This window comes from Bufo gargarizans, chromosome 8 (genome assembly GCF_014858855.1).
Source record: "Bufo gargarizans isolate SCDJY-AF-19 chromosome 8, ASM1485885v1, whole genome shotgun sequence".
Taxonomy (NCBI): domain Eukaryota; kingdom Metazoa; phylum Chordata; class Amphibia; order Anura; family Bufonidae; genus Bufo; species Bufo gargarizans.
The window spans coordinates 145199494-145214713 of NC_058087.1; the positions used below are offsets into that span (position 1 = coordinate 145199494).

A 15220-nucleotide genomic window follows, 5' to 3' on the forward strand; every position below is an offset into this window, starting at 1 on the left:
TGAAGGGGCTAGCCTAGGCAGTCACTTATGGGGGACACCACCGATCATAGGAACGCTGAGGCTGCTGCCCCTTCCACAGGTGCAGGCCCTACACACGGGGCTGCTGTGCAGGACATCACCTTCTATTCCTAGGATTAAGGTTGCCTCTTTGGTCAAACCCTGTCCAATCAGCCCTGGCCGGTACACTGTAATGGCGTAGGCGTTATCCCGCGAACTGTAAGAGCACACAATAAGAACGTACTGCGATATACATGGGAAAAGTGTATTGTTTGGGTTTCATGCAATTACAAATTCCTTTCTGACAGCGCCCCCTGCTGCTTACCCCGGAGCTGAAGCAGCCCAGACACCTTTTTGATATTCGTCCCTTTCGGTAGGTACAAGTTATCCCCCTATCCAAAGGATAGGGGACAACCATCAGATCAGTGGGGGTCCCAGAGGTGGATAACTTGTACCTACCAGAATATCCCTTTAAAGGGAATCTGTCAGCAGAAAAACCCATCCCAAACCACCAACAGTACCTTCAAGCAGCCGGCAGTGAGTTTCTAATGATGATTTTCTTACTGCATTCTGAAGAGGCAGAAGTATGAAAAACGATCTTTTATCCCCCGTCCGCGCTATTTTTCAGTCAGGCTTCAAGTCAAGGAATCCGCGCCCCCTTCCCTGCCCCTTCTGTGACTGCCAGCCGGCTGTCGGGTATAAGCGCTGTCAGTCACAGAAGGGGCAGGGAAGGGGGCGCGGATTCCTTGACTTGAAGCCTGACTGGAAAATAGTGCGGTCGGAGGATAAAAGATCGTTTTTCATACTTCTGCCTCCTCAGAATGCAGAAAGAAAATCATCATTAGAAACTCACTGCCGGCTGCGTGAAGGTACTGCTGGCGGTTTGGGGTGGCTTTTGCCGCTGACAGGTTCCCTTTAAGGCTACTTTCTCACAACAGTGGAAAAAAAATATTTGAATTTCATGTTGCGCCGCCTATGGCAGTGTCAGGTGGGGCCGTCTACGGCAGCAGTGGTCTTATGTTTAGTGTATGATGTTGGATAAATGTAAAGTTGTCTACATTTATTTCTGCAGGGAGACGAGCAATTGTTTCCTGCAGAAATATCAGCCTTATAACGTTATGTAGCCTATGTATTATATGTGTGGATTACCGCAAAATTTGTACTCCCCCTCAGCTAAAATACTCCTCAAAATTGTTATGAGGAGTATTTTTACTCTTCTGGAAAAAATGTAGTGTGAACTCTGGTCCCCCCCCCCCCCCCTCCTCATTGGCGGTTGATCGGAGCCCCAGCAGTGTAATCGCAGGGGTCCAATCGGTTACCATGGCAGCTAGGACGCTACTGAAGCCATGACTGCCATGGTAAGCTCTCTGCTGCTGTGTGTACTATGCACAGGGAAGCAGGGACAGTGTGAGGTCCTAGTCACCTTAGTAGAGCTCTATATCCGGGTGAATAGGACAAGGGATCAAAAGATTCCAGGTTCTAGCCCCTAAGGGGGAAAAAAAAAAAAAAGCAGTTCATTTTTTTTTTGTCACCTTGTCCCCCGCAAAAAAAATAGGATCAGGCTGTTCGATTATGGGCCGGACGTTCCATAAAATGGAATGCACGCGGCTTTTTTGGGGTTTATTTTTTTCCGCGTGGTATCAAGTATCGCAATACCTTTTTATGGTTTCGAAATTGAATCAAAATTTTGGTATAGTGACAACCCTACATTCAATCCAAGAGATTTGCGCAAATTAATATTGCTTAATTTTTTGATTTGCAATATGGCTGGGGAAAAAAAAAAAACGCAGACAGGTCACGTGCAACGTGCACTTTGTGTCGCATCCGCAGGTCACTATGCGATCCCACACACGGTATTCTTCATGTTGTCATGTATGACGTGGATTTTACGCGTTATGTCGCTACATCAGTGTGTACAGCGGAGAGAATGGGGGTCATTTATCAAACTGGTGTCAAGTAGAACTGGCTTAGTTGCCCGTGGTAACCAGATTCCTCCTTTCATTTTTCAGTGCTCCTTTGGAAAATGAAAGGAGGAATCTGATTGGTTGCCATGGGCAACTAAGCCAGTTCTACTTTACACCGGTTTCATAAATGACCCCCAATATCTCTATAACACGCTATTTAATGATGACAGCATGGAAAGCGACCCCTAGCCAGGTCCCTCTGGTCATTATCAGGACTGCGGCCACGGGCAGAGGAATAATCTGCCATTAGGGCAGAAGAACTGTTCATCCGCAAACAGAATGGTTCTCCCAGGATTTTTTTTCTTCGCGTAAAATCGGACATCGCATTCGTTTCTCAGACACGTCCGTCAGATTAGCCCATAAAGGACTAAACTTTACGGAGGGGACCGTCACTAGACCCTGCTGGTGATGACATCACAGCCTCACAGGTCAGTAACTAGGTGATGTCACCTTGTGGATCAGACCTGATGGTTTCAGCAGCACAGATGGCACCATTATAAGGGGGGGGGGGGGGGTCGCTGGCCACATCACACAATACATCTGGGCGCAGGCCACCCCAGGGGTAGATGGTACGGTCCACTTGCATAAATACCGGCAGGACAGTGGGGCTCTATGCACACCTATGGCAGGGGCGGCGGTGCGGGCAGCCGGGTGCTCTTCTCCCATCACTCCGCAGGCGCCTCCCTCACAGTGCTGGGCGGTGGCGTCCAGGCCTGGCCTCCACACATCCCCTACCTGGAAGAGAAGCGACCCCCACAAAGCCTCCCGGCTCCTGCCCGGTCCTTACCCTCCTCCAGCCCGTCCGCAGCCGCGCTGTCACTCTTAATCAGGAAGGAAGGCACGAACTCGGCGGCGTGCACATTGGGGACGAACGGCTTGGCGTTGACGTTGAGCCGGGCCAGGGATGAGTTGAGCTGGGCCTCCGGGGCGTCAATGTCCGCCTGTTCCCAGGAATCTGGAGCCGAGTCGCTGGGGTCCATGATTTCCGGGTGTGTGTGTGCACTGACGGAGGGGGAGGTTAGATGACGGCCGGGGCAGGGGGTGCGCTGGACCAACGTCGCCCTGGGGGGGTGTACAGGCTGCGGCTAGGAAGTGGGAGAAGACCCGGCTGAACCCGCGGCTGCGATGAGAACCCGACTCAGCACTCACTCAACGGCTCCTCGTGTGTTGCCGCGACGTCACTGACGTAAGCCGGCGCCCGGAACGCGACGCAGGAGGTGCCACAAGTTGTAGTTCCAGCTGGCGCTGCTCCGATTTGCAAGACGCCGCTCTCGAACTACGAGTCCCACAATTCCTAGCGTTCTCAGAAGAGGAACACCGCCCACTTGCGTGCTCTTGTACACGCACTCGCACCGGGGTGTTGTGGGAAATGTAGTTCTGAACGCGTCCGCAAGCGTTGAATAACTCTACACCCTTTACTGGGACTGTGGGGACTGGTTTGTATGAGGTTCTCCGACCTTCTGGCGGGCTTATAGAATATTCGTTTTGTTTGTATGGTGATTGAATAAAGTCCGATTTTTATTTTTTTTATTCATACCCCACGTTCACATTCCAATGCTTTCATCCACCAAGCTCTACTTTCTGGTCCCTATAGACCTGGAAAAGTGACTGTTCAGCCAATCAATGGAAGAAGCAGATAACAAAAAAAAAGTGGGCAATTCTTTTAAGTCCATGATGATGCAGCAAATAAGTTTGCAATGCGAAAGCCATAACTTTTTTTTTTTTATCAGGGATTTTATTTATTTTTTGCAGAAGTATTTATTAAAGGCAGTCATCATAATGTTGAAATAACATATTTTTAAAGTTTTTATTTTTTTGCTGTAGAAGTTGTATTTATTAAAGGGAGTGTGTCATCAGAAAATGACATCATTTGAAATCACATATTTTGAAAGTTTTTTTGCTGATGTTTTTAATTTTTCACGTTAATATAGTTAAAAAATCCTGCAGTTTACCATCTGGCTACTAAGCCTAATAAAAAAGCACCAGTTCTTGGTCTGTACAGATCACTTTACTGCAGTTATCTGCTTATCTTATATTCTAATCCTGCCTGTAATGGTATCACCTCTGTGTATAGATAAGACAGGATCCACCATTCACAATAGGTGATATCACAGCTTCTTTCTGACCTCTGCACAGGGCACAGAGCATGCCTAGAAAACTCTCCCATAGAAGTCAATGAGGTCCCCTCCAGACCAATGTGTCTATGGAGCTGCCGTAAAGTAATTTTCTTAATGTAAGGAACAGCTCAGGCAAGATGGCCGCCCCCATAATCATCTTCAGGAAATATAATTTCTTTCAGGTTTTTTTATCAGGCAGATAACATTTTGGTGACAATTTTCCTCAATTTTGAAAGTACGGGGGATGAGCAATTTCCACCATAGCTTTGGGTTCTTTTTTGTGGCTTTGACTATGTATTAAAGGGATTCTGTCACCAGGTTTGGGGCTATAGAGATGAGGACATGCACGGCTAGATCGCCGCTAGCATGTCCGCAATATATCTATCCTATAGGGCTGTGTGGTTTTATTTTCTTTAAAAAAGGATTTTATAGATATGTAATGTTAAATGTGTCCAAGGGCAATGATAAGAAAGTTCTGGGACAGAGTCATCACCTTCACTAACGCACACTTGACCAATTTTACCCCACGCTACCCACTTTGGGCGCTGTTCGGTTATTTGGATAAGGACAAATACAACTGCACCCCGGGATGTAGGAAACTGCTACACTTTGTGGCAGCAGCGGGCACCAAGGCAATTTTGCAAGTCTGGCTACAGCCCACAATTCCCCCTTTTAAATTATTCTTGGAGAAACTATCTTATATCATACGCATGGACTGGGTGGAGGCGTCACACCAAAAAGACAAAAAAGTAGAAAATTTCTTTCAGGTGTGGGAAAGCTTTATTAATATACTGCCGTTACATATCCGTAAGGCCATACACGAATGCTTTTCGGGGACCACATGGTTTCTGCAACAGATGACAGCTGGCGAAGAACCGGTTCTACTATCCTGAATTGGGGGGGGGGGGGGGGGGATCATTGAGCCCAAACACTCCCGAGCATCTCCGTTTTTGTTCTAGTCTTTTCTTTATTTGTCTGTGTCGTTGTCACGGACGGTGTACAGGAAACAAGACAAAGCAACATGCATATATGAGTCACTGGATCCAAAGCTAAGGAACCAAAAGGGAGACCCCTGCACAAGACCTGAGACTTTCCCTGGCTGCTCAGCCTATGCAAAGATCCCAGAGGTGGATGGTTGCATATCCACGTACCTCGACTATATAACCCCTGAACACCCTACAATAGTGAGGGGACAAGACCACCGGCTCCCTACACCAGACACGGAGGGAGTCAAGGTCACCTGGGATCCAGCAAACAGAAAATAATAGATAAATGTTCAGCACTTAACTTTGTAGCAGACTGGAAAACAAGATCAGCATGCACACTGTCAAGGAACCATGAACCAGACGTACAACAAGAGATACGTGGAAATAAGAAGGCTTTATTGCAAATCAAGCTGTAAGCAAAAGTCCAAACGGATGGCTAAACCGGAGCAGGGTCTTGCGAAGCCAGAGGTCAGGAGCCAGAAGGGTAGTCAGACGAAGCCAGGATCAGGAACCAGAAGGGTAGTCAGACGAAGCCAGGATCAGGAACCAGCGGGGTAGTCAGACGAGGCCAGGATCAGGAACCAGAAGCAGCAGCAGTCTTAGAAGCATGTGCACACAGGAGGACCAAGCAAGGAACTGAAGCCACAGACCTCCTATATATATGAGCTAGGCATCCAGCTCCTCCCAGTGGGAAGGAGAAGCCGCAGGGTGGGAGGCTACCAGAAACCAAGATGGCTGCCAGCACATGTCAAACGAAGGAGAACAGCAAGAAGGTAAGACCATGACAGTACCTCCCCCTCAAGGGCCCCTCCTCCGCGGAGTAAGGAACGGTTTCTGAGGGAAGCGTGCGTGGAAGGCTCGGAGCAAGGCAGGAGCATGGACATCTGCGGAGGGAACCCAGGAACGCTCCTCTGGACCATAACCACGCCAATGGACCAAAAACTGCAACCGACCGCGGACCAGGCGTGAGTCCAGGATATTGCTCACCTCATACTCCTCACGATTGCCCACTTGGACCGGACGAGGCTGAGGAACCGAGGAAGTGAAACGATTACACACCAATGGCTTCAACAGGGAGACATGAAACACGTTGGAGATCCGCATGCCAGGAGGAAGCGCAAGGGCATAGGCTACCGGGTTTACCCTGCGAAGCACTCGGAAGGTGTGGCGAAAGCCACTTCGCCACGGTGTTTTGGAGCGGGCTGTTTGCCCGCCTCCTGCCCCAGGATTATGGCCCACACTAACTTTGAAGGAGAAGACAGACCGGCCGCACAGCTTAAATCTGTGGAACTGTTTTGGGCAGAAAAGCCATGCTTGCGGCCGGCCAAATGTGACTTCCATGGAATTCGGGAACCCCTGCTCAGATCTGGGTGATTTTTGGATATGTTGTTCACCCAGATCAGAGCTATCCATGGATGTATAAATTATGGGGATATGTGGGGTTTTGGGGCGTTTTCTGTGTTTGGGGGAAAAATTTGTGTTTTCTGCATGTGAGTGATTAAGTTAGCCCATTACGTTTGATAATTGTATTTTGTGGATTGCGTCTCTGTGTTAGTTAATTGCGTCCCAGACAATGCTCATTGTATTTTGTTGATTGTGTTACAGACAGAGGGAAGGGGATTTTGTGTACAAATGCTGGGAAGGTTCAATACTGTAAATGCATGTGATTGGCTAAAATATAAACTGTCACAGCCTTTTACAAGGGCCCCAGGGGGAGTGTCCCTTGCTAGGAGACCTGCATAAAAGGCTGGAAAATAACCCATTAAAGAGCTCTGCTTGACCTCAAAACGAAGTGTCGTCTCGTTCTTGGGGGAATTGGATTGTATGCTGATTGCCAGGAGTGTAAGCCGATTGTATGCTTTTCCTGTTCCGCGGTTTCCAGGATTCGTGTAGTTTGCAGTTCGGCAGACTGGTGCTTGCAGTAGCTGCCTGTGCATGGAAAGGAGGATATCGTCTGAACGGAGTTGTGTGCTGAACGGTCCGCTACAGAAGGGACCAACAAAGCGAGGCGCCAGCTTGGGAGTGGGCGCTCGAAGGTTGAGGTTGCGGGTGGACAACCATACACGGTCTCCGACCTGGTAGGAAGGAGCGGGCGCTCGTCTGCGATCAGCCTGGAGTCTCTGGCGCTGCGCAGAGACCTCAAGGGACCTCTGGATCTGTACCCAAGAAGCACGTAGGACGGAAAGGTGATCCTCCACAGCCGGAATATCCTGGGGAGAGAATACCTCCGGTAACACGGCAGGTTGGAACCCATAATTGGCCATGAAGGGAGACGTCCCAGAGGAAGAGTTCACCGCCGTGTTCCTGGCAAACTCAGCCCAAGGCAGGAGGTCAACCCAATTGTCTTGGTGATCGGAGACATAGCAACGAAGGAATTGCTCCAAGGCCTGATTGGATCGTTCTGCGGCCCCATTGGACTGAGGGTGGTAGGCCGAGGAGAAAGAGAGATGAATCCCCAACTGGGAGCAAAAGGCGCGCCAGAACCTGGACACAAACTGACTCCCCCGATCCGACACAATCTCCTTGGGCAAACCGTGCAACCGGAAGACCTCCCTGGCGAAAATCGTGGCCAACTCTTGTGCAGAGGGTAACTTCTTGAGAGGAACACAGTGGCACATTTTGGAAAACCGATCCACAATCATGAGAATGACCGTATGGCCTCGGGATGCAGGGAGGTCCACAATGAAATCCATCCCCAGGTGTGACCATGGGCGCTCCCCGGTGGCTATGGGTTGCAAAAGGCCCAACGGAAGGTGCCGAGGGGACTTACTCTGGGCACAAACGGAGCATGCCGCTACATATGCGGCGATGTCGGAACGTAGAGAAGGCCACCAGAACAGACGTGAAACAGCCCAGGACAGCTGATTCTTTCCAGGATGCCCCGCGGCCTTGGAGTTATGGTAGGTTCGCAACAACCGAGTGCGCAACTCCTCAGGCACAAAACATCTGCCGTTGGGTCTCCCAGAGGGAGCACCAGATTGAGCCGCCAAAATCTGCTCACCCAGGGGAGAGGTCAGGCTGGTGGCCAGGCGAATGGCGGCCAGGATCTGATTCGGAGGTATGACCGAAGTCGGAATCGACTCCTCCCCGGACAGCTCGGAGTACTGCCGTGATAAGGCATCCGCTCTGATGTTCTTGGAACCGGGTAGGTAGGAGACCACGTAATTAAAACGTGACAAGAACAGAGCCCATCTGGCCTGACGTGGTGTCAATCTCTTGGCCTCAGAAAGGTAGGTCAGATTCTTGTGGTCCGTCAGGATGAGAACCGGAACCACCGAACCCTCGAGCAAGTGCCTCCATTCTTTAAGGGCCTGCACGATGGCCAATAACTCCCTGTCACCAATCTGATAGTTGCACTCCGCGGAAGACAGTTTCCGGGAGTAAAACCCACAAGGAAGCAGAGGACCCTCTGGTGTTCTACGCTGAGACAGAAGGGCGCCTACTCCCGTCTCAGACGCGTCCACCTCGAGGACAAAGGGCAACCCAGGGTTGGGATGCGACAGAATCGGAGCCGACACAAAGGCGGACTTTAGAGCCTCAAAAGCTCGGATGGCCTCGAGCGGCCAGACCTGGAAATTACTGCCCTTCCTGGTCAGATCCGTGAGAGGCTTGGCTAGCATAGAAAAGTCCCTGATGAACTTCCGATAATAATTGGCGAAGCCCAAAAAGCGCTGCAGGGCACGAAGACCACTGGGCTGGGGCCACTGTAAGACAGCCGAAACCTTCTCAGGATCCATGGAGAACCCCTCAGCGGAAATGATGTAACCTAAGAAGGTTACCTGGGATCGGTGAAATTCGCATTTCTCAAGCTTACCGAACAGCCTGTTCTCTCGTAACCGTTGCAACACTCGTCTGACATCCATAATGTGGGCCTCCATGGATTCAGAATATACCAAGATGTCATCCAAATAGACCACCACACACTGCTGCAACAGGTCACGGAAAACATCGTTGATGAATTCCTGGAAGACTGCGGGCGCATTGCACAACCCAAAGGGCATAACCAAGGATTCATAATGACCGGTCCTGGTGTTAAACGCGGTCTTCCACTCATCGCCCGCCTTGATCGTTACCAGGTTATATGCCGCCCTCAGGTCGAGTTTGGTAAAGACCGTGGCCCCTTTGAGGCGATCGAACAGCTCGGAAATCAAGGGTATCGGGTAAGCGTTCTTGATCGTGATGCGATTGAGACCCCTGTAATCGATGCAAGGCCTCAACTCACCGCCCTTCTTTTTCACAAAGAAAAATCCAGCCCCTGCCGGGGACGAGGATTTGCGGATGTGTCCGCGTGAAAGCGCCTCCCTCACGTACTCCTCCATGGCCTCATTCTCCGCTACCGACAGTGGATAGACCTTGCCACGAGGAGGAACGGCACCAGATTGTAACTCTATGGCACAATCGTATGGGCGGTGCGGAGGTAGGGCAACCGCGCGCACCTTATCGAATACATCCCGGTACTCTTCGTATTCAGGAGGCAACAGAGAGTCCGAGGAAGTACACAGCAACTTGACAGGCCCATGGATGCAACTAGCCCCACACTGCGGTGACCACGAGAGGATCTCGGCCGATCTCCAATCGAAAGTCGGATTATGCTTCTGGAGCCAGGGGTACCCCAAGACCACCGAGTAGTGTGGAGACGAAATCACCTGGAGACAGACCGACTCTCTGTGAACGGCACCAATGGCTATCCCCACTGGAAGGGTCTCATGAGTCACGTGTGGCGGCAGAAGGGGTCTGCCGTCTATCGCCTCAAGAGCCAGTGGGGAACCTCGAGGCTGCAGAGGAATGGAATTGGCGGCAGCGAACACACTATCAATGAACAAACCACCAGCACCAGAGTCCACCAACGCCTGGGTCGTCACCGAGCCCCCGACCCAGGAGAGGACAACAGTGATCAGTGGTTTGTCAACACGGGAAACCGGGGACGAGGAGACTCCACCCAAGATCTGCCCCCGACAGGATCTCAGGTGCGAGCGTTTCCCGGACGGTTCGGACATGCCAACCGAAAATGCCCACCGAGACCACAGTACATGCATCGGCCCTCGCGTCTCCGGAGTACCCTCTCCCCCTCGGACAGGCGAGCAAACCCCAGCTGCATGGGTTCACCCCCAGACAAGTCATCCCCAGGAGGCGTGGGAGGAGAGGGAGGCACGGGTGGGACAGCAAACGTAGGCGCCAATCTGTTAGAAGACCTCCGCAGGCTCTCCTTAAAGGAAGGTCTCTCCCTGAGTCTGGTGTCAATCAAAATCAGGAAAGAAATAAGAGACTCGAGCTCCACTGGTAGGTCCTTAGCTGCAACCTCATCCTTCAAGGCATCCGAGAGACCATGAGAGAAAGCAGCGACCAGAGCCTCATTATTCCAGCCCACCTCTGCTGCCAGGGTACGAAACTCAATGGCGTATTCAGCTACGGATCGTAAAACCCTGTCTGATGGACATAAGGAGCTTCGCAGCAGAGGCAGCACGAGCCGGCACATCGAATACCTTCCGAAGAGAAGCAACAAAACCGGAAAACTCGGCAACCACCGGATTGTTGTTCTCCCATAAAGGGCTGGCCCAGGCCAAGGCCTTGTCCGAAAGCAGCGAGATCAAGAAGCCCACCTTTGATCTCTCAGTAGGAAAGGCATGTGGCAGCAACTCGAAATAAATGCCCACCTGGTTAAGGAAACCTCGGCACTGAGTTGGCTCTCCCCCAAAGCGCTGTGGAAGGGGGGCAGAACCGGTCATACCCCGAGACACCGCAGGCGCAGCAACAGGTGTCGGGGTAGACTCTGGCGCAACAACCGGAGCGGCAGTAGGAGCGGGCCCAGGAGCGACAACCGACCCATCGGCAACGGAAGCGAAATGAGCCGTGCGTTCAAGCAGGGTTTGCAACGCCACAGCGAACCGACCCAACAGGTGATCCTGCTGATCAAGTCTGGCAACCAGCGTAGGTAGCGAGGATGGCCCTGTACCGTCAGAATTCATGGCTTGGTCCTAATGTCAAGGAACCATGAACCAGACGTACAACAAGAGATACGTGGAAATAAGAAGGCTTTAAGTCCAAACGGATGGCTAAACCGGAGCAGGGTCTTGCGAAGCCAGAGGTCAGGTCAGGAGCCAGAAGGGTAGTCAGACGAAGCCAGGATCAGGAACCAGAAGGGTAGTCAGACGAAGCCAGGATCAGGAACCAGCGGGGTAGTCAGACGAGGCCAGGATCAGGAACCAGAAGCAGCAGCAGTCTTAGAAGCATGTGCACACAGGAGGACCAAGCAAGGAACTGAAGCCACAGACCTCCTATATATATGAGCTAGGCATCCAGCTCCTCCCAGTGGGAAGGAGAAGCCGCAGGGTGGGAGGCTACAAGAAACCCAGAAACCAAGATGGCTGCCAGCACATGTCAAACGAAGGAGAACAGCAAGAAGGTAAGACCATGACACACACACACACTCCAGGAAGTAGTATAAGCCGCCCAGTAATGCATTATGGGGAGGAATTTAAAGGGAAGCAATCAGTCCAACTACATGACAGCTGAGAGAGGCTAACGAGATGAGGAACTGAACATCACAACAAAGAAACTCAAGGAGGAGGTTCTGAAAGGCCTCTGTCAGAGCTTCTCAGCTGTCTGGTTGTGACAGTCGTTCTCTAATTCACTACTACAAGGTACAATAGGAATGAGACAATATCAGGGCATCTACCCCGGGAGCCCACTGGGGATCATATCAGTCTATAATATTAAGGCTCTCTCGGGGATGGCCGCTATTGTATCCCACGGAGGCGAACGGCTAATACTGACAGCTTAGTTGGGTTTTTGTCAGCCTCTGTATGTTCATGGACACTACAACTGGTAAATTACTTTGCACTTGTAAGAATGGATACCAATGGTAGCAGTGCGACACTGCCTTTGTTTGTATGTTTATTCTTTAAATATTTGAAAACTTAATAAAAACAGTTTAAAAAAAAAAATGTGTCCAAGGGGCTGTACTAACCTTACTTGTGCCCAGCCACCAGGGCCGGACTGGCCATAGGGCAGACCGGGCATTTGCCCGGTGGGCCGGGCCGCCTCAGGGGGGCCGCCTCAGGGTTCGAGTGGGTGTGCAGTGACAGCCGGCCGGGTATGGCCTAATCACACCCCTGTCACTGTGACTGCTCCGCCTCCTGCCAGCCCTGGCCGCCCACTGTGATACAAAGAACAGACACATATACTGACTGTGTGAGACTGAGTCCGCCTCCTGTGCTCCGCCTCCGTGCTCTGCCTCCCATCTTCCGGCGGCCGGCAGCGTAACGTCGCTCACTCCGACGTCACGCGCCTGCTCCGCCTTCAGTGTGGGAGGAGCAGCACGTGCGACGTAACGTAGTGAGTCACGTTACAGTTACGCTGCCGCCGGCCGCCAAGTTTAAATGTTGAAGAGCGGGACTGGAGCACTGCCACGCCACCAGCTTCTGCCTGCCAGTGCCCGCCCCTGCGCCCCAGTAGTGCCCAACTGGCTGTCGCTGCCGCCTGGCGCCTGCCCATGCCCACAGTCTGCCACAGACAGTGAATGGATGTTAATGTGGACAGACGGACTTGTGAACCGTGAATGATTGACAGGCAGTCTTTTGTGCACTGCAGCACATTGACTACTGCACTGTCTGTGAAAAACAGTGAATTGTACAGTGAAGTTGTGAATACAATTTGGAGTCCTCCTGACTGTCCCAGGCAGTAAGTTAGTGATGATAGTGATAGATTATATTAGATAAGATAGTAACTTATGTAAGTGAACTATTGAGCTTGTAAATAAACTTGTGCAAAGTATATGAGTAGTTACTAACTACTAATATACTTTGCACAAGTTTATTTACAAGCTCAATAGCTCACTTACATAAGGAACGGCGGGGTCTGTCTTACAATAGGGAGGGACACTGTTATGGGGGGGGGGGGGATATCTGTGGATCATGTGGATGATGACACATATATATAGCACAAGATGCTTGCGCTGCCATATATGTGTGTCATCCACAGATCCCCCCGGCCACCCATAACAGTGTCATCCACAGATGCCGCCATAACAGTTCCATGCAATCCACAGATATCCCCTTAACAGTCTATTAAGGGGATATCTGTGGATGACACTGTTATGGGGTGGGGTCTGTGGATGACGCGCTGTTAATAACAGTGCATCATCCACAGATGCCCCCCATAACTGTGTGTCATCCACTGATGCCCATAACACTTGAGTGTCCTCCACAGATGCCCATAACAGTGCGTCATCCACTGATGCCCCCATAATAGTGTCATCCACAGATGCCCCATTAATAGTGTCATTCACAGATCCCCCATAACAGTACGTCATCCACAGATGCCCCCATAACCGTGTGTCATCCACTGATGCCCATAACAGTGTGTCATCCACAGGTCCCCCATAACAGTGTGTCATCCACAGGTCCCCCATAACAGTGCGTCATCCACAGGTCCCCCATAACAGTGTGCCATCCACAGGTCCCCCATAACAGTGTGTCATCCACAGGTCCCCCATAACAGTGTGTCACCCACAGATCCCCCATAACAGTGTGTCATCCACAGGTCCCCCATAACAGTGTGTCATCCACAGGTCCCCCATAACAGTGCGTCATCCACAGGTCCCCCATAACAGTGTGCCATCCACAGGTCCCCCATAACAGTGTGTCATCCACAGGTCCCCCATAACAGTGTGTCATCCACAGATCCCCCATAACAGTGCGCCTGCGCACTGAGGAGAGACAGAAGGGAGGGCACATAATCAGTGGAAGCAAGCAGAGGACGGCACAGCAGACGACTGAACAGCTTCTTTTGTAAGTAAATTGTTTTATTATAAATGTAGTTTAATGTTTTTGTCTTTTATTATATTCTGGCTTTTGCTTGGTTAGGCTACTTTCACACTTGCGCTTGATCGGATCCGTTCTGAACGGATCCGATCATATTAATGCAGACGGAGGCTCCGTTCAGTACGGATCCGTCTGCATTAATAACTTAGAAAAATTTCTAAGTGCGAAAGTAGCCTGAGCGGATCCGTTCAAACTTTCAATGTAAAGTCAATGGGGGACGGATCCGCTTGAAGATTGAGCCACATGGTGTCATCTTCAAGCGGATCCGTTCCCATTGACTTACATTGTAAGTCTGGACGGATCCGCACGCCTCCGCACGGCCAGGCGGACAGCTGAACGCTGCAAGCAGCGTTCAGCTGTCCGCCTGGCCGCGCGGAGGCGAGTGGAGCGGAGGCTGAACGCCGCCAGACTGATGCAGTCTGAGCGGATCCGCATTCATTCAGACTGCATCAGGGCTGGATGGAAGCGTTCTGCTCCGCTCGTGAGCTCCTTCAAACGGAGCTCACGAGCGGACAGCCGAACGCTAGTGTGAAAGTAGCCTTATGTATGATGCTTTTTGATAATAAGTAAATGTAGTGGTGCTATAATGTGGACCCCAGGCCTCTCTGATGTCCTGCAGGCTGGGCTGGCGCTGTGGCAGCATACGGTTGGTCAGGCAGCAGAAAGGCTCTGGGGCTGTCATTGTGCTCTGGAACTTTTCCCTTCACAGCCACTGCTATCTCTCTCTCGTACAGTGCAGACTCTGCAAGAGGCTTTCCGTTTGCTCTCCGTCCTCTTAAAAGTCTATGGGAATCAAAACGGATCCATCTGGTTACTGTTATGCAAAATGGAAAACAAAGTCCTGTCGACAGGACTTTGTTTTCCGTCTTGCATAAGGGGACCATGACTGATCCGTTATGCTTTCTCATAAACTTCTATTAGGACAGAGCAAAACGGAATGTCTCTTAGGGTCCATTCACACGTCCGTTGTTTCTTTCCTGATCTGTTCCGTTTTTTGCTCAATGTCTGATTTATTTTCAGGACCCATTGAAAATAAATGGGTACAGAACTGGTCCAGATCTGTTCTGCAAAAAACGGAACAGATCAGGAAAGAAACAACGGACGTGTGAATGGACCCTTAAAGGTTTCCGTTTTGCATTCCATCTGGCCATTCCGTTATATTCCGTTTGAAACGGAACCTATAACGGAATGGCATAACGCAGATGTAAACCCACCCTGTACGGAATAGGTGGTATTTGCCAGAGTTGCTGGAGAACTGTGAGTGCAATTTCGGGGGCACTGACCTGTACAGGGTGTGGAGGATGGGGAGGTTGAGATCCACTGAGGATATTATA

The 15220-nt window shown here is 50.9% G+C and overlaps 1 protein-coding gene across 3 annotated transcripts in view; it reads right to left on the minus strand.

Annotated features, from left to right (window-relative positions):
* Positions 1-3169, minus strand: part of GSPT1 (G1 to S phase transition 1) — a 33640-nt gene extending 30471 nt beyond the window's left edge. The window contains exon 1 of one of the 3 annotated variants that reach the window (XM_044303267.1): positions 2749-3169. In XM_044303267.1, coding sequence (XP_044159202.1) covers positions 2749-2941 — 193 coding nt within the window. In that variant the 5' untranslated portion in view covers positions 2942-3169. The remainder of the gene's footprint in view (positions 1-2748) is intronic. The other 2 variants (XM_044303268.1, XM_044303265.1) reach the window with 2 other exon arrangements.
* Between the last annotated feature and the right edge of the window lie 12051 nt (positions 3170-15220).